Genomic DNA, 20,604 nt, shown 5'->3' on the forward strand with positions numbered 1-20,604 from the left:
ATTCAGTTGCAATCAAAATTATTCAACTCCCTGACCTGCAAGACATTTTGGTGCAGAGAACAATTTTTTATTAAAAACAATTCAACAAAGCCATCAGTAAACTATTGGAGAAAGTTTATTAAATCATGTTTGAGTGATTTTGAGAACATAAAGTTGATGAATAATGAAAAAAAAATCAAATCGGTTCTAAACACTCATGTTCAACATTTTTCAACCACCAAAAGTCAAATTTGGTAAATCTTTTATTCTTTATAACCTCCAATAAACGCTGTTTATAAAGCTTCTGTCACCTCTCTACTGCAATCTTGGCCCATTCCTTACTTGAAAAAGCTTTAAGATATTTCATAATCTTTGGTTTTCACACTGCCACTGCTTTCATCAAATTCAACCAAAAATTTTCAATAAGAATTAACTCTGAAGACTAAACAGGCCACTCAAGAACATTTTATGACCTAACCCTAAACCAAGCATAAGTAGATTTGGATGTTTACTGTGGAATGGCTGTTCTGCAGGAAAGTCCACTGATCATCACCTTCAGTCTCTGCACCAAAGACATCACAATTCTTGCCAAAATGGCCTGATACTTACTGAGAATTCATGATGTACAGTCATGATTTCCATTTCCTGCAACAATAAAACACCCCCATAACAGGACTGGCCCACCTCCATGTTTGACCTTGGAGATGATGTTCTTCTGCTTATAAGCTTTGCCTTTTTTTGCACCAGACATACCACTGATCCATGGGTCCAAAAAGTTCCAGTTTGGTTACATCAATCCATAAAACATTCTTTCAGAACTCCACAGGTCTACCCAAATTAATTTTAGCATGTTCAAGCCAGCCTTTTTGTTCTTCTTGGTCAAGAGTGGTATTCGGCAAGATGCCTCAACATGAAGGCCATGCTTGTCTAGTGTTCTTCATATACACCGCTTTAAAATGTGTTTCCTCTTTCATCAGGTCATCTTGCAAGTCTTTGGCTGTACATTGCAGGTTTTCTCAACAAACATTTTATGATATTGTGCTTTTTTTGGTCAACACCCTCAAAGGTATTCTGGTACAACACATTTTAAATTAAGAAATATGACTGTCACCTGTTTTGTAAATCTTCATGTAGCCCTTCTCTATAACATTTGTAAGAGCTCTGTCGACTGTGCCATATTTGCTACTCAACTTCAGCACATGCATGGGCTAAATGTATGTACGTGTAACAGCCCAAGCTAAGTCTGTTTTTATAATAGAGTTTCTAAAGGCTTAACTGTGTTTTAAGACAATTTTGTTCCCTGCCGTACAAATAAGTGATTTAAAAACAGCAATGTTGAATAGGGGTTGAATAATTATGATATATCTGTGTTATTAAAAAATCCTGTAACTCAAAAACTTCACATTATATATTGACATTATCACCTTTATGCCAGTAAACTGCTGTAGATGCAATTTTTGTAAAATTGGGGGACTGAATCATTTTTTAAATTGGTATGCAATTTACTACAAATTCTGGTCAAAACCAAAGTGCTTCAGTGGTTTGAAACAGCTTGTTAGTGGGAAGATTTTGTAGAATTTTGTGCCAGCTAATAAATGCCTTTGAGCTGCTTTTAGTCCATTATCATTATGTAATAGATGAGTATGCACTGGGACTCCATTTTCTTTGATATCGAAATCATTCCAGGTTCATTTTTTCACTCATTCCGTCAAGGTCAGGTGTAAGTAATGACACGAATGGACTGGACTGCCAAAACTGCAGAGCTGGTGCAGTCATCTCCATGATCAGATACTTCTCTCTCTCTGTGTGTGTATATTTGTTGTTAATGGGTATTGATATGACATCATGCTCTGCTGCATCTTTAAAACAAACAAACAACAAACAACAAACATAAATTTAACATACAACAAATAATAATAATAAATCCAAAATGTAAACCTGAATAAACCTTCAGATTTAAAGTTTGTGTTTTTTTAATTCAGCTAACATCTTCTACTAGTCACACATTTTCCTGTGATTCCGGAGCAGGTCATAGTTCACCAAACACTGCAACAAGCGAAATGTAAAACATACGCTTGAATTCCTGGTCTCCAGTGCCAATTTTTGCATGACTTTTGCAACTGTCGTCTTTCAGTTAATAATTTAGTATTTGACTATGTTTCCTTGGTGGACACTCACCAGGATTCATGATGATTTGGTCAGAGAAGATGATGGCGCCCTCCCTTGATTAAACTGAAAGCATATTTAAAGACAAGAAAAAAATAACATTGAATTTAGGCCACATCCACATGAAGCCAGAGTTTTCCCTATCTGAACTTATTTTTTTCCTTGTCTTAAGAAATATCTGCATACACAGAAAACCGACTCAAAATGATATAGTACACATGCCAGACCAGTATGTGGCACTGTAATTCTGCCACAGACACTAAAACTGGAGAAGAAGACTGCACGCTATATACAAAACCCAATACAACAACAAGAAAACGAACATGAAACAATACATTTATTAATTTGTGTTTATGTTAGTTAATAAAAAGCCAATCGTTCAGTGCGTTTGTTCATGTTTTTATTGCTGTTACATGATGTAGTGGTGTCTGACTAGGGTGGAGACGTGGGGAAATGACATCAACATTTCACAAAATATACGGATTGGCTGTACACATGAAAACGCGAGGGTGTCATTTTTAGATTTATCCACTCTGGGACCCAATTTCAAAAAAGTAGTGGTTTCACTCTCCAAAACGCCGGATCTGTCTGGACAAAACGCCTATACAATAAAACATTTTTGCGTATACAGCTAAACGCGTCTCCATGTGGACGAGGCCTTAAGAACAACATACATTTTAAATTATAATGATGCAAATGATATTTTATAAATCTCTGTATTGGGCCTAGTTATGCTAGATTTGCCATCTTACTTACATAATTCTTGTTGACAGCATGTTCATCAGATCATGTTAGATTAATAACACAAATGCAAAGTGAGTCACTACTGATTAACTCTGTTTAGAGCAGTTAGCTGAAATCAGTACACTTACAAAATCTCTGTTTATAATGGTCGCTTGGAGGAGCCCTGGACACAAACCATTACAAAACACTTCCTCACCCAAAAGGTTGCAGTGCCTATGAGAGAGAAATGACAGATACTTACCTTATAATCAAACAGGGTCCAAAACATGGGCAGAGGGCTATAGAGTGTACCTTCTATTCCCTACATTATGTGGACCAAATGTCCCCACAAGGACAGTAATACCAGTAGGTTTTGACCTTGTGGGGACATTTTTGGTCCCCGTGAGGAAACAAGCTTATAAAATCATATAGAATTAAAAAATGTGTTCCCAGAAGTGTGCTAAAATTAAAAATAAAGAGAGATTGACTGGAAGTGTTGCCACTCTGCTTCTTTGAAGAGTTTCATGACTGAACTATGCTTATAGAGTAAATGCTGTATTTAATTTACCATGAATAAAAAAAGATATATACAACACAACACAGAAGTTTACAAGTTACTGTATTATTTTTTTCCCTGAAACCTTTCAGCTGTCATAAAGTTGTATATATATGTAAAAAACAAAAAAAACAAAACAAAAACAAAAACAAAAAACACTTAGATATAATATATTACTGAAATAAAAAGCCACCTAAGTGCGCTTTAAGAGAGTTCCATGACTATGTTTCTTAACACACTTAAGTATGCTTTAAAAAAGTAAATCTTTTAAAGAGCAAATCTGGATTTATTATTATTATTATTATTATTTTTAAACACAGACATATGTATACTTATATTTTTACAATTAAAGAAAAGAGCTTTGTTTTTATTTATGAATTGATTTTTTCAAATGAACTTTTTTTCAAATCTGTATTATTATTATTATTATTATAAACACATACATATGTATACTTACAGTAGCTCTAAAGGAGAATGTGATTCATGCTATTGTATTAATTAACCCTAACTGAAACCATGTTGTATTTTTACAATGAAAGAGCTTCGTTTTTATTTATGAATTGATTTTTTCAAATGACTATGGTCTTAAATAACATCATATATGTTAATATTACAGGAAAATGCAATAACACATGCCAAGCTCTAGATGGCACTGTAATAATTACATTGCTAATTTACATTTGCACACATGCACACTCACAAAACTGTGGGTTACATTTTTTCCTCTGAAACCATGAGATAATTAAAAAATTACATTCAAGGAAAAATTTACATGACCTGAAAACCATTTTTCTTAAATATGGCCACATGAAACTCCTTGTAGACCCTCTCCTGTTAAAATCCACAAGCTAGAACTAGACATTTTTTTCTGATTTACATGACACTTGCCAGACATTTGGCATCCCAGTCCTTTTCATTAGCTGAAATGTACTTCCTCAGCATCCCTGCAATGCTGCGGTTTGCCCACTCTACAGTACTTGTCCTGACGACTAAAGAAACCCTGGATATTAAGGGTGTAATGGTACATGTACGGGTAGAGCATTTTTTTTCCAGGAAATTCAAACAATAAATGGCGTTTTGACAGATTTTGATCAGATTTTGGCATGACAGATCGTTGTATAAACGCCTCAGAGAGCCACTTCTGGGGTCCTTCAGTCAGTTTCATGCGGAAAGATGTCAATAAAACACCTTCTAAACAAAATGTAACATAGCATTTTATTTATATCAGGCAAGTCATCAATGTCCACAGCTTTTTAGTTCGCTAGACAAATAAAATCTAGAGCAAAAGAATTTTATGAAATATTGGACTATATACTCAATATATTTTACTTTAGTGATGTCTTAATTTTTTAACGTATGTTTAAATTAATCTGTTATAAAACAAGTTATGACAGTCACTGTGTAACTAAATATATTTTTAACAAAAAATACAATTTTTATCATTTACAAGTTAATTTAAAAACTGCATTAAGTACAATTTACAAAGTTGTTAATTATTATATTTAAAAATAAATAGTAATTAGATTTAAGTTGTAAAAGGGCTCCCTATAGTTTAAAGCATCAAAATCACAATTTTAATTATAACTGAATTTATTTAAAGCAAGAGCAAGTTGTTCAGTAAACCACTGTTTAATAAAAAAAAAAAAAATCATGTTTAGTTTTTCCCCAGCTGTACTGAACCATGATGTCAATACTGAGGTATGTACCGAACTGTCATGTTTGTGTACCGTTACACCCCTACTGGATGTCCCATTTCATCCTCAGCCAGTATGCTACCTGATGAAGCATGTTGCCTTCACCCCCCCATGACCTCCACAAGGTTCATCATGGTCATGCAGGAGCATAACCCCTCTGTGGACCATCGGGACCACCCATCGAGGTGGTGTGTTCTCATCTGGAGTCTATATAGCAAACCCTTCTCTAACTTCAGATGGTGTCTGATAAGGTACTGAGGTTTCAGGTCGCTTGACTTCAGTTATGGGATGCTTTACTGTGTCAGAAATGAATAGGCAAATAGTACTGATCACAGGCTCATGCTGTTACATAACAGTAAGGTCATTATCTGTTTGTTGTCTGCCTATCACTATAGTCTGAGGAATGTCAGCAGTAATAATGGTCATTTTAGATGTCATTTCAGTTGTATTTAATAATTATAAAATCCTTTATTATCTATAATAACATTAAACTTAGGATTTGATATTCTTTACTGCTTCAGTTCTACATGACTGGCGTTAGTCCCACATACTCCAATTTTCTGTACCACTGTCCTTTGTCTAATGACAGTTATTACCTGCCTCAGCGAGCTGGGTGCGAAAAAGTCTCAGCTAAATGATTAGACCAGGTCTGACTATGCATATCATCAAGATCATGTTACTACGTGAAGCTGCATCATCCATTGCCTTGTGCAGAAATAAATTTAACTCTGCAGAGGAGTTTGAATAGCCAAATAGACACCTGTTCCAAGTGAACTCTCTACCCCCAAAGGAAAATTCTATATTGTACTGATCTCCAGGGTCCACCTTCATTGTCCAAAAACCATGTTACGCACACTTGGTGGTTCAGGTTCAAAGGGTTTGTCCCTATTTATTAATTGCTCCATTCTTTATCCTATTTACTCTAGCCTTTGCTCTACAATTATAGCTTTATATAGCTCTCTGGCTCTGGCAGCCATCCTATCATAATTGTGTACTTCTAATAACTTACCATCTGCCCTACCTAAGTCATCCCTGAGTTCAATCTGAGCCTGTTGTGAATTGCACAGCTGCTGTTAGACTGCTCACAGGCATCAGTTTAAAGTTTGTGTTCTCTTTCTAAGTCCATTTTCAGACTAGAAATTTCAGCTCCTTCTCACTTACAGTATACTCACTAGCCTTAAATTGTCTTCCTATTCAGACTCTGATTTTGAGCCTAAACCAGTTCTGTTTGCAGAGCGGCTAGGTCCTGGCCCCCGGGCATGGTGAGTGGACTTGAGTGCTCATTTTTGAGTTGTTCACACTCAGTTTCTAGGTCTAGATTCTTGGCTGTCAATAATACTCTGGAGATTTCAGTTTCAACCTTTGAACAGTCATTTTCATAATGTACACTGTTAGACATTTCAAAAGGTTTTTACAGTAACTAACTGGCAAACTGTATTTAATTTACAGTTGCAAACTGTACTGTTTTACAGTAAACTATTTAAAAATCCAATTCATCAGTGTACTACTGTACTTCATTTTAATATAGATTTAATTAGATTTTATAATTTTTATATTGAATTCATTTTATTTTTACTCTACATAGGTACTACAGACACAATAACATACACAATAATTACAAAATATCAAATTCTTTATTTAATACACTGCATGCATAACACTTGAATACAGTCTTCCAATGCTGGAACAGTGCATCTTCACCATTTCTCCTGTCTTAGGATGTTTTGCAGTGCATTAAGTTGTATGCTCTGGATTTATCCTCACAAAGAATCTTTAGGCAACAGAAACATAATGGGGAAAAAGACAAGCAGCCAAAGAATACACAGCCATCTGCAAAACCCAGGTGCTGCTCCAAAACATGGCCACCACCTTTGCTCACCATCCACTTTGTTAGTGACAGAAATGTCTCCGAAAAACAAGATGTAGAAATGGCACACTTTTAAAAGGAAAACCCCACATAGAATACACAAACTTCTCAAAACCATAGTTGAGGTTGGCTGGCTTGCTCATGTCTTTCTTGATGCTTCATTGCAGTAAATCTTAAATTCCAAAAATGATAACAAACTAATTCTAAAACTAGAAAGGCAGCTAACAGTTAGCCATAAAACTTGTTTAACCTAGCTAACATACAATTTTATTTTCTCAATAAGCTTCTGGCCAACATTAACTATTAACACCTGAACAAAATTTTACATTAGTTAACCTAATGTTAATATAAGATAAGCGTTGCTCGTTAAAAATAATTTTAATTCGGTAACTTAATTCAATAAGCTGACAAAAGCCATTGAAACGACAGCTTAGTTTACCATAGTAAAATTTGTTACCGCCATGTTGACTGGTAAATGTTACTAGGTTAAACTGGTGTGCAAAAATCTGACAAACACTCAGACAAACGTAAAGTTACATATATTTTTACCTTACTTGCTGGTCTTATTCTCTCGTAAGGTGCATTGACACACAGCATACATGTTCTCCGGAACTCTTCTACTCTTGCAGGTTCATCCCCGGGTAAAACCTGTGGTGCTGCCCCGCTGCTTCCGTGTCTTCTTCAGACACAAGTGGCATGGCACAGCGCGACTCGACAGAAGAAGTAATGCGTGTTACGTAATAATATTACGTTTTTCAAGTAACCAGTTAAGTAAAGCATTACTTTTGAATTTCTAAGAAAATATCTGAGTTACTTTTTCAAATAAGTAACGCCAGTTACTTTTTTCCCCCCATTTATTGATTGACAAGTCTCCTGTCAGGAAATTGGGAGTAAACATGATGTTACTGTATTCCAGACTAAATGTGAACATGCATTAATTCATCTCACTCACAAAAAATTACTTTAGATAAACTGTTTGTGCTTCATTTTTTTTTTTTTTATAGTTGAAGGGTGATCTCCTGCATAAATGTACTTTTCTTTCAGCCTGAGGCTGATACATTTCACTTTTGGTGTAAAAGGGCTTTTACATTAAAATTGTTTTATATTAAAAACAAAGAAGTAAGCCCTGCCCAGATTTAAAAAGTAACGCAAAAATAAGGTAACACATTACTTTCCATAAAAAGTATGTAACACATCCAGTGTAGTCCGTCCCAAGCTGTTGTGGTGTTGTAGACAGGGTGTAGGGAAAATCGTGTCAACCAAAATGTAATAAATGAGGAAAATAAAACAAACTTAATAGAATGCCACCAAAGACACCAGTATAGCAAATACAGTAGAATACAGCAATTTAAAAAAATACAGTAAGTCTCTGTATGTGGGGTCTGGCATCACAGAAAATTCCCATGATGCAGTGGTTATTACAGTTATTTACTGTATAGGGTATTTGCAGTATTATGCTGGGTGATATACAGTTAATAACTGTAGAAATTACAGAAATGTCTAACAGTGTAGTTCAGCCAGCTCACTCTTTAGCTCGGGGGTGGCGAATGTCAGTCCTGGAGACCTTGGTTCTCAGTTTTGTCCCCATTTAGCTTTAGGAAGTTTTCTGACAACAACATTTTAACTTTGATTTATGATTTGATTTATTACAACTAAGATTTATGGTAGAATTTCCATTGCTGGACAGGAAGATAAAATTGTGTATCGTCAGCATAACAGTGATAAGAGACATCATATTTCTGAAAAACAGTGCCAAGAGGAAGCAAAAAAAAAAAAAAAAAAAAAAAAAAGCTGAGGACACAAAATGGAGCCCACATGTGATCAATGTTGAGGATAAGTTGTGCTTGCCAATATTATCTGAGAGTGTTCAAAATTTGAGAACCAACTTAACGCAACCCTCTAAATACTAACCAGTGTCAACGTCTCCTTCTTCCAGCAGTTTCTTCTCCTCCAGGAATGTAGGCATACATAGAGTCTGGATTCTTTAGATTAATCTGCACCAAACAGCAATGCAGTTTTAGCTATAGTTTATAGTTGTAGTGCTAGTAAACTACACTGTTCAACATAGGTTTTAGTATGTATGGACTTTTTATTTACTTGTTTTTTTAACACTACTCTTTAAAAGTTTGGGTCAGTAATACTTTTATTTAGCAATAAAGCATTAAATTGCTCAAAAGCAACAGTAAAGACATTTATTACATTTCAAAATATTTTAAAAAAATCATTTTAAATAACTGCTGTTCTTTTGAACATTCAAAGAATTTGCACAAAAAATAAATAGTTTGCACAAAAATAAATAGCAGCAACTGTGTCACTGTTACGAATCTGGTCGGTGTCCTGCGGTCCGCTCACTGCCAGATGTCGCTCTCACCCTGTCACTACACTCAGACTGTTGCATTGCACCCCGGACTACTACTCCCATCACCCATCGCGCTGATTGCGTCGACTCCTGTGGCCAATCAGGCGCGCTATAAAAGCTCCGGTCTTTCCCCATGCAAGCCATGGAATATTACAGGCGCGCTTCCTTGTTCCCTAGTTCCCGAGTTGCTAGTTCCCTGTGTTTAGTTCCCTCGCCTGGCTTCCCCGTTTCGACTGTTAGCCGCCTGCCTATTGGACTCTCGCTCGTGTTTTTGGTTTATTCTCCTCGCTCAGCCCCTAACGGATTACGTTCACCACGGATTGACCCTCGCCTGTTTCACGGACTTCTTTTGTGCATCGCCTTCGTTATACCCGCCTGCCATTGTTGTTTGACCCTGCCTGTTCAACCATGTATCTGTCTCGTCCCTTTAATAAAAGCTCGCACATGGATCCGCTCGCCTCTCGTCTCACTCACTCCGTAACAGTCACGCTGTGTGTAGAACGAGACGAAATAACAAAAAGTCTTTAATAACATCCACAAATGGTAACTCCAGACAGGAACAGCAGGGAAACACACACCAACATAACTTTAAGATCATACAAAAAACACAGAACTGAATACAACTTATAAAGACAGGATAATAAACACAGACAGGTGTGGGTGATAAACTAATAATGACTTGACAAGGACAGGAACAGGAAGGACCAAACATGGGCAACAGAGGGAAAATCTAACTAAACAGTCCACAGGGATGTGACATTACTCCCCCCTCCTGGAAGGCGCAACCTCGTGCCGTAGAAAAACCAAAGGAGGGGACGTGGGATGGTAACAGAAAGTCAGAGTAGGAGGCTCTGGCAGAGGATGGACTCCTGGGAGGAGGACAACAAACAAAGTCCAGGGTGGCTCAGATGGAGGGAGGAGACAGAAGGGTCCAGGGCAGATCCGACAGAGGGAGGAGCCATAAAGGAGAGAGAAGGGTCCAGGGTGGATCAGACAGAGGGAGGAGCCAGGGAGGAGACAGAATGGACTCGAAGCAGGAGGAGCCAGGCGAGACCCAGGCCGCAGCCATGATGGTAGCCCACAGTGGAGCCGACAGAGGGAGGAGCCATGGTGGAGGAAGGGCTGACGACTCCAGGGGGACGACTGACGGCGGCGGAGCAGGTTGAGATGGAGCCCGAGGTGGAGATGGAAAGCCGATGATCTTGGGCGACACAGAGGTTCCGGAGGGCCAAGGCAGAGCCCAAGGCTCTGGTGACCGAGGCGGAGATCCAGAGGTCCGCAGAGGAGCCGAAGCAACAGAGGGCTGAGGCAGAGCCGGAGGGAGGGAGGAGCCCAACGGAGCCAGTGGGACGAAGCGACGAGGCGCAGCCAGAGGAGTGGAGCCCTGAGGCAATGGCAGGACGACGACCGACCAAGGCGTAGCCAGATGGACGAAGGAGCCCGGTGGAGCTGGTGGGCCAACGGGAGACGGTGGAGATGAGGGAGCTGAGAGCCGGGGTGGAGCCGGGGTGGTTAGCTGGGCTCTGGGTGGGCCAGTGGGCTGGTTCTGGATTGGGGCCGGACACTCTCCAGACACCAGAGGATCCCTTCCCTCCAGATCAGTCCTGTGGTGTCTGGGAGGTCCACGGGGCGGCTGTAATAGGCCCCAATCCAGAACAGAGAGTTGATGGTGGCATCATCCAGCCCTTCCATCATAGCCAGCCCACAGAACTCCCGGGCATACTCCACAAATGGGAGATCTCTGTGGGCTAGGGCGGAGATGCGAGCGGCAACTTCCATCCTTCCTTTCTTTTAATGGTCCAATCTTCTGTCACGGTCGTGTGTGGAAGGAGACGTAGGAAGACGAAATTTAACAAAAAGTCTTTAATAACATCCACAAATGGTAATTCCAGACAGGAACAGCAGGGAAACACACACCAACATAACTTTAAGATCGGACAAAAAACACAGAACTGAATACAACTTATAAAGACAGGATAATGAACACAGACAGGTGTGGGTGATAAACTAAAAATGACTTGACAAGGACAGGAACCGGAAGGACCAAATATAGGCAACAGAGGGAAAATCCAACTAAATAGTCCACAGGGATGTGACAAACTGTTTATATTACCTTTTTTTATATAAATTAATAAAATTAATTATATATTATATATTTTGTTTCAGTGTTAAGAACATTAGAAATGTCGCTTTGTTAACTAGCTGAAAATAAGTTTGTTATTTTTAAATATTTTATTTAATCTAATCTCTGTCTTTCTAATCTCAGTCAACATTTATTTTATTATAAAAATATGTATTAATTGTAATAACCCTGCTTTAGAGGGCTGAAGACTGTTGGTTGATCTCTGTTAGTGTTTTATCTCTCAGTCAAAGTGCATAAATGATAGTTAACTATCACAGTCACAGTGGAGATAAGCTCACTGAAAATCACCATCAGTTACATAGAGATATGTTTATTGCTTCCTGCTTTCACTGTGCTAACATTAATCTCAGTCAGCACTGACACTCTTCCTCCAGCGAAATCTTACTGGTCCAAAATCTTCCACTTCAAAATTCAATATGGACAGACAATTCACATTGTACCTTTCAGATACAGATATTCAATGTGTTTTTTAACAGAAACAATGGATTCCTATGGAGTTATTCACATAGATGTTACCATAGTAAAATTTGGGCATGAATTACATGAGTTTCTGATTCTGATGTTCTCTGGACAAATAGGTTAGTCAATTGTAATATTAATTCTGTTACAGTTAGTTCAGAAATTTGGGGTCAGTACTTTTTTTTGACACTGAAGACTGGAGTATAGGCTGCCGAAAATTCAGCTTGACCATCAAAGGATTAAATTACATTTTAAAACGCATTCAGTTGGATGGAAAACAATTAGATTTATTTTTATTTTATTTTCACTGAACTACAGGTGGGTGATATAACTAAAATCATATTTCACGGTAGGGGTGGGCAATATGACTAAAACCTTATTTCACAGTATGAATAATTGTATTTCATGATAGTGATATATCTCAATTTTGTTATTAAAAATAAAAACAAAGAAAAAATTACAAACACAATAAAACAAAAACACAAATTAAACAGATTTTTCAGTTGCAGTAGGTTTATTTCACACATAAGAAATACTACAAAAATTGAATAATCAAGTATATAACAAAAACCCTGCACAGCATTCACTAAATAAATCAAATATGAATTTATTCTTATTAAAATCCTAAAAGTGATTTAGTTAAGAGCAGTGAGTGATTTTCTCTTCGTCCTTTTTTTTTTAATGAAACATTAATGAAACAGACAGCAGTAGGTAAATTAGACTGCTGTCCCTGCATGGATCCAATATACTGATACACATTCAGTTTTCACCTAACTTTATTGTTATATGTTTATTTAACACATAACCAACTGTGTTTTGACATAACTGTGTGTGTATTTGACCATTCAAGTGCAATAAGACACAAAAGACATCTGAATTTGTGATCACATGCTGTCTGTTAGAGGCAGCTCAGGTTATTGCACTTAATAACTCTATTTAATATCTAGAACATCCTACTCTTTCTCATTCAAAGGCACCCCCATCACCATCGAGTCAGTGATCCCGGAACATGTCTCTTCAGCCAGCAGCATGGCTTGGTTCAGGTCCTCTAGCACTGCTGGCTTAACACCTTGCTTCTGCTTCAGCTGACAGAAGAACAAACATCATCCTGTGAATGAGACTTTGAATACAGCATTGTTAGTTTATCACAATCAAATTCTTACCTCTGCAAACAGTGGGAACATAATAAAGGCTTGAGACCTGGACTGTTTGTGACTGATTGGAGGCTTCTTTGCACTGTCTGGAACCTAAACAATGAGATATACAGGCAGATATGTAAGTCTGGTGTATACATGTCAAAATATCACTTCATTAAGCAGCGGTCACACTAGATTTTGACACGGAATAGATATACAGAATTTCTTTGGACACTGCAACATTTGTGATATAAAGTCAGGCTCTGCAGCATCTTTTTTTAAAAAAAAAAACGAAATTCAGCACATAGCATATAAAAATAATTCCAAACTGTAAAAATCTACTCCATTTTCCTGTGTCCTCCTTGTCCAAGATTTTTGTCTCCCAAAAACTCACACAACCTATGCGTTATGTGTGTGGGAGAGGAGCACACAAGCACTGAACGCGTTCATTGTGAGAAACTTTCATTAAAAAAGCTCAGATCTCGCCTGTCCTTATTCTCGAGGGATGTGGGACAGATATCTGCACCTCACAGCTCACGTCCCACAGCTGCTGACGTATGGCAGAAACTCCGGTCATGGGGGTGGAGCTCACGGATAAGCTGTAAAAGGATTGGATCTTTCTGTTTCTTTTGTCTTGAGCTTGCGTGAGCCTTGGAATATGGACAAGCTCTCTTTGGAGCCTTCTGGTTCGGTGGATAGTAAGTTGCTGGCGTCATCCAGTCAGGACAAGGACATGCATGTAGTAAAGGAAAGTGTGAATACTGAGTCATCCCAGCCCACCAGCCCCACATACAGGGAGATGTTGGAGGTTATAGCCCATGCTACTAGGAGATTTCTGGTTTCTGTTGGGCCATGACCATCATTCCCCCAGAAGCCTTCTGTTTCTCCCCAATCTTCATTCAGAATTTGAGAGATTGTTGTTAAGACTGTATTCAGCTCAGCTTCACTTCTTTCAACATGCTGGTTATGCTGATGTTGAAGGTCTAGCTGAACATGAATATGTAAGAATGCCACCTGTAGAGAAGATATTTGTGGGCTGTCTCTCCCAGGGTGAGACATACTTTTTGAAGGCTCCTGCCCTGCCATCCAGACCGCTTCAAACAACTTCAAAGTTTAAGGGCAGGGCGTATGTGGCAGCACACCATGGTTGTGTTACAAGGCTACCAGGCAGACCTTCTGAAAGTTCTAGATGAGGGTAAGGTTTGATCCCTGAAACTGTGGACTTGCGTGATTTGCACCACACTATGGATCTTACCGTTCACGCCAGTAAAATAAACCGCTGATATGGTGCCTACAGAACATCATCTATGGTTACCAATCATCAGGAAGAAGGAGAAGAACTTTCTTCTTGATGCTCTGCTCTCTCCTTCTGGGCTTTTTAGCACATCCATTGAGGTGGTGGGTGAAAAGTTAAAGGAGGCATGGATGCAGTCTGCAGCCTTAAAGAGGTACATCCCTCATTGCACTACATCATCTCCCAAAGATCCAAAGGGAACTGATCCATCTCAATCACAGACAGGACCAGAAGTCTAGCGTGGCCACTCATGCTCCACCTCCTTCCAGGAGTAGAGCACATATGAGGCATGACGCTAAGGAGTGTAGAGGAGATCTCAAGAAGAGCAGCCTGGCTGCTGTCTATATCTGACACTGATACTGAGCTAATGATGTTTTTAGTGGGTTTTGTGCTACTCGCAAACCACCTACTGATGGTTTGGTTCTCAGAGGCAGTGATGCTTCAGCTGAGCGATAATAGTGGGCTCAACTCTCTTTCTCGAGTGATGTAAGTTAAGCTCTTGGATTCTGTAATTCGGCCCTGCAGTCGAGCTCGGGAGTATAGGGGGCATGGGAAATTAAAGTTACTGGACATTTTTCTTCAAGTTGTAGCGAGATGCTCCTCCCCAGTGTTTTGGGCATTAAGTAGGGTTCCTTGCTCCCTTCTCTGATCTGGGTTGGGATGCCTCCCTGTTTTAGAGGGTTTTAAGTAGGTGGCCCACTTATAGCAGCCTTGTTAAAGGTTGATAGCTATCTAAGAATAGTTTTTCATGCATATGAATGGAAGGCAATGTAATGAAAAGTGTAGTGTGACCACCCCATTAGTTAAAAATACTATAATGCTCCCCCGTAGAAAGATCAGGAGTCAAGAAGGTGCTCTCAGCCAGCAGCTTTGAGAGAGAGAAGAAGACGTATCTGCGGACAGTCATTCTCTCTCAAGTCCTTGGCTAAGAAGGCCTGATGCTGCAAGTGCTAGGCCTTTAAGGACAGACCTCTTTGGGGAGGGTAGGTATACACATCAGCATATGATGCCCAACTCTCCTCAGTGTCCCTAGGGGCCTGCTCTGTTAACCCTGCCACCTCCGGTGCTTCAGAGCACAGTGATCTCTAGTGAGTGCAGTTCTCAGCTGCCACCCGGCAACGGTATGGCACAAGAATGCTCATGCCTCCAGTGGAAGTGCTAGAGTTGTCAGGCCAATTGTTCCCTAATGGTCATCAACTTCAAGGCGTGACTACTCTAGCTGCACCAGAGGCCAGTCTCGAGAGGCTGGTTCCCTTAGTAGAGTTTTCTGCCAAATGTTTCACAATAGGTTCTGCAGTCTGTAGAAAGAAGCTACAGAATCCTGTTTGGATCTCGCTTGCCTTGTTTTAACGGGTTGTCCCCACACAAGTGGGCCCTGAGCAGGCTCTGGTAATGAAACAAGAAGTAGACGTTCTCTTGAAAATGGAGAGCATGGAATGTGTTCCTCCTCCCTTGATAGTATCTGGGTTCTATCTGGGTTCTATAGCCAATCCTTCATCGCTCCAAAGAAGGATGGGGGGTTGTGTCCGATCATAGATCTTCATCTGTTGAGCTGGTCTATCAAATGCTTTTGGTTCAAGATGCTCACTATTAAAAGGATAATGCCTCAGATTGGGTCCAAGGATTGGACCTGAATACATGTAATAGATCTGAAGGATGCATGTGTTCTTCCATGTATCCATCCTTCAACACAGGAGGTTCCTGAGGTTTGCTTTTGGGGGTGAAGCATACCAGTTTTGGGCTCTTCCCTTCAGTCTATCACTTTTATCCCACACTGTGAAATTCAACTCTAGATGAATAATCAGCACATGCAGTACACACACAAGTTGAAAAGTTCATCAGAACAGAGACTTGAGACATGGCCTCATTGTGATTGAACAGAGGCTTCTTTGCACAGTCTGAAACCTAAACACCGAGAGACAGGCAGATATGTATACATGTCTGAATATTACTTCATTAAGCAGTGGTCACTTGACATACAAACTAGACATACAAAATTACTTTAGACACTGCAACGGTTGTGATATGGCATCAAGCTCTGCAGTGTTTTTTTTTTTTTCTCTAAAACTTAAATTCAACACATAGCAAATAATAGTTAACAGTATGAATAATTGTATTTCACGATAGTGATATATCTCAATTTTGTTATTAAAAATAAAAACAAAGAAAAAATTACATATAATCTACTCCATTTTCCTACAATGCTGAAAATCTAATGTATGTTCTGTTAATTTAGCTACTGCCACATTGTATGAATAGAGAGTGCACAAAAATGAATAAGAGGGAGAACTAGGAGAAGAGTCTTTAAACCAAACTTTCTCAGGGAAATGCACTTCACAAAATGTATCACTATTGACATTAAACAGGACAAATGAAGTCAGAAAAAAGGAATAAAAATAGTAAACCAAATGAGGACATGGATAAGAGTTCATCTGAGCATTTTTAGGAAGTGTGTGCCTCTGTGACTAAGATTTTGTTTTTACTGGGTCATGCTTCCCCTATTGCCCTCAATCACTCTCTCTGCACCACTAAGCAAACCTGTGCCACCATTGTCTGGCCAATATATCTATGGTTATAACTACCGGTCACTGGGAAGAAGGAGATGATCTTTCTTCTCAATGCTCCTCTCTCGCCTTCTGGGCTTTTTGGCACATCCATTGTACCAGAGTTTTGGATTTTAAGTAGGGGCTTCCTTCTCTGATCTGGGTTGGGCTGCTTCCCTTGTTTTAGAGGGTTTTAAGTTGGTGGCCCATCTATAGTAATTCTTACCTCTGCAAACTGTGCGGGCATAATAGAGACTTGAGACTTGGAATCTTTGCTATAAGTCTGCTGTATTCATGTCTGAATATCACTTCATTAAGCAGCAGGCTTGCACTCTTTGCTACTGGCAAAAGTCTCCGGTGGAGACTTTTTTGCACTTTCTGGACCCTAAACAATTAAAGGCAGGCAGATGTGTAAGTCTGATGTCTGAATATCACTTCATTAAGCAGCAAAAAAGACTGGGTTCTACAGCCGACACTTCGGCAATACTTGCGAAGAAGGATGGGGGGTTATGTCTGGTCATAGATCTGTGTCTGTTGAGCCGTGCTATCAAATGCTTTAATTTCAGGGACGCATACTTCCATATGTCCATCGTTCCTCAACACAGGAAGATCCTGAGGTTTGCTTTCGGGGACGAAGCATACCAATATCGGGTTCTTCCCTTCGGTCTATCACTCTCACTCCATGCTTTCACCAAGTGAGGATGCTACCTTGGCTCTTCTCAGACTTCAGGGCATCTGCATACCGAATTACTTCGAAGAGTGGGTGATCTTAGATATTACATATATAGTACACATACAAGTTGAAAAGTTCATCAGAATTATTAATACCTCTGCAAACTGTGTGGGCATGACAGAGACTTGAGACTTGGAATTTTTGCTATAAGTCTCCTGTATTCATGTCTGAATATCACTTCATTAAGCAGCAGTTACACTAGATTTTGACATGAACAAGACATACAAAATTTCTTCTGACAATGCTACGGTCGTGATACGACATCACACTCTGCAGCGTCCTTTTAAAAACTTAAAATCAACACATAGTATGTAATAATTACAAACTGTAAAAACATACAGTCAACTCCATTTCCCTGCAATGCTGAAAATCTAATTTATGTTATTTTACAGAGAGTTATACTGGACAGATATCCACGCTGTTCTTAATTGGGCTGTTTCCCTCATCTATTTTTTTTGGTCTGTGAGCCAGACTTGCAACACCCAAAGCTTAACAGCGTTATATGTCAGCATGCTGTCCATGAGACTATTGGTGAGATTTTAGGTTGACAGTCCACTTATGGCTATAGGTTTAAGTCTCTTTTAGGCTCCCTATTTGGGTGTTTTTGTCAAAAATGTACTGGTCAAGGCCAGTTTCCTTTGATGAAATCTCCCCGTTTGTATTGTGAGCTCTCCTACCTATATTTTTGTAAGCAGGGTTGGGCTTTCTCCCTGCTTTAGGAATTTAGGTAGGCAGCCTCCGTGCCTGCTTGAGCTTTCTTCCCTGTTAGGGTTTCAGGTAGCTGGCCCATTACCCTCCAGGAATTGTGGTGTCTAAGGACAGTTGTGTTCCCAGCTTGGCCTAATGGACAGCCCACCTTAATTATTTTGACTGGTTGTATTCCCCATTTCCTCCAGGCTACCTGGGCGTCATTGCCTGCCCCCTCAATCAGTGTATGTTTGCCACTCTTTTTGGGTACTCTCTCAACAGGAGGACAAACAAGCACCAGTTCATGGAGTAGTGGGTTTTTCATTCCCCAAAGTGACAAGAAAGTGATCCTTTCACTGGTGGAAAGGATGGTGGAGGCACCAAAGTTGTCTAGAGTTGGGACAAAATGAAAAGTTCATTAGAATCAAATTCTTACCTCTGCAAACTGTGCGGGCATAATAGAGACTTGAGAGTTGGACTCATTGCCATTGAATGGAGGCTTATTTGCACTGTCTGGAACCTAAACAAAGAGAGACAGGCAAATGTGTAAATCTGAGAAGTAGACACTCTCTTGAGGAAGGAGACCATAGAACATGTTCGTCCATGAGTGTCTGGGTTCTACAGCTGAACAGCTTGTGTCCGGTCATAGATTTGCGTCTGTTGAACCACACTATCAAAGTCTTTCAGTACAAGATAATCACTATCAAATGGATTGTACCTCAGATCAGGTACAGATCAGATGGCTAAGAAGAGTGTGCTCCTGTGATTGATACATACAGCGTTGTAGTTCAGTAGGAACTGATATTCATTTGCCTGATCATTTGAACTGCGAAGTTCAAATTTAGATAAACATCAGCACATATAAACATCTGCACATCAGCACACCAGTTGAAATGTTCATCAAAATCAAATTCTTACCTCTGAAAACTCTGTGGGCATACAAGAGACTTTAGGCTTGGACTTTTTGCTATGGAATGGAGGCTTCTTTGCACTGTCTGCAACCTAAACAATGAGAGACAGGCAGGTGTGTAAGTCTAATGTATAAATGTCTGAATATTACTTCATTAAGCAGTGGTCAAACTAGACTTTAACATACAAACTAGACATACAAAATTTCTTCAGACACTGCAATGGTTGTGATGTGATGTCAAGCTCTGCAGTATCTTTTTAAAAACATAAATTCAGCACATAGCATATAATAATTGTCAGAAATCTGGCCGGTGACCTTCGGTCCGCTCACCACCAGATGTTACCTTCTCATTCCATTGACATTCACATTACACAGACTGTTGCACCACACCCCGTCCTACATTCCCCATCATCCATTGCGCTGATTGCATCTTTACAGAGCCATCTTTAAGTTATCCTGTGTCTAGTCTGGATTTCTGAGTTTTGCATTTCCGCCTAATTATCATGTCTTGTCTGTTTCGCTGCCTGCCTTGGAACTCTTGCATGTTTATCGGATTACCATTTATGCCTAGCCCCGCTGGATTACATTCGCCATTGATCGACCCTTGCCTGTTCTCGGATTACTCTTGTGTCTTGCCCTCATATACCTATTTGCCACTGTTTGACTCAAGCCTGTGTATGACCACATCTTTGTTTATTAATAAAAGCTATTCAGATGGTCACTTCACTTCTCTGTCACTCCATAACAGAATACTCGGCCACAAAATGATCCAGCAGCTTTTCCAGTGAACATTGGCCAGGTATGGACACTGCCAGGATATTGTTAGCCATTAAACAAGGCCCACAAATGCTGGAAAACTATGTTCGCAAATTTGTAGCCATTAAAAACTACTCTGATCTACCAGACTGTCTTTTGATAATTTTTTTTTTTTTTGTGGTGGCATGAATCAACCTTACCAATCTGAGTTTAGATACAGGGGTCCGCGCTCATCACTCGCTCAGTTTCTGGATTATTCTTTGCTGACTGTGGGTTCGTCATTCACAGCCGTGGCACATTCAAGTGTTTTGATCTCTACTCCGGTTTGTAAACCCGCTCGAGAAATGGTGGCTGCACCGGAGCGCGTTCACATAATGGCAGTAACAGCGAAGCTTGTTCACAAAATGACTTGCGACAACAACACTCCGTCATGTCACTGCTGCCATCCCAGGGTCATGCAAAGTTACAGCTGATCTTCCTGAGTCAAGTCAAGTCAGAGCTGCTCTTCCTGTGTCAAGTTACAGCTGTTATTCATGAATCAAGCCAAGCCGCAGCTGATCTTCATGAGCCAAGTCAAGCCGCAGCTGATCTTTATGAGT

The 20,604-nt window shown here is 39.6% G+C and overlaps 1 protein-coding gene across 1 annotated transcript in view; it reads right to left on the bottom strand.

Annotated features, from left to right (window-relative positions):
* Positions 1–7,235: 7,235 nt before the first annotated feature.
* Positions 7,236–20,604, bottom strand: part of LOC127170820 (serine/threonine-protein kinase 24-like) — a 51,771-nt gene continuing 38,402 nt past the window's right edge. The window contains exons 10-11 of the mRNA XM_051119085.1: positions 12,924–13,031; positions 7,236–7,268 (exon numbers count right to left, since the gene is read on the bottom strand). Coding sequence (XP_050975042.1) covers positions 7,236–7,268; positions 12,924–13,031 — 141 coding nt within the window. The remainder of the gene's footprint in view (positions 7,269–12,923; positions 13,032–20,604) is intronic.

The sequence above is a fragment of the Labeo rohita genome, chromosome 9 (assembly GCF_022985175.1).
Source record: "Labeo rohita strain BAU-BD-2019 chromosome 9, IGBB_LRoh.1.0, whole genome shotgun sequence".
In the NCBI taxonomy this organism is placed as follows: domain Eukaryota; kingdom Metazoa; phylum Chordata; class Actinopteri; order Cypriniformes; family Cyprinidae; genus Labeo; species Labeo rohita.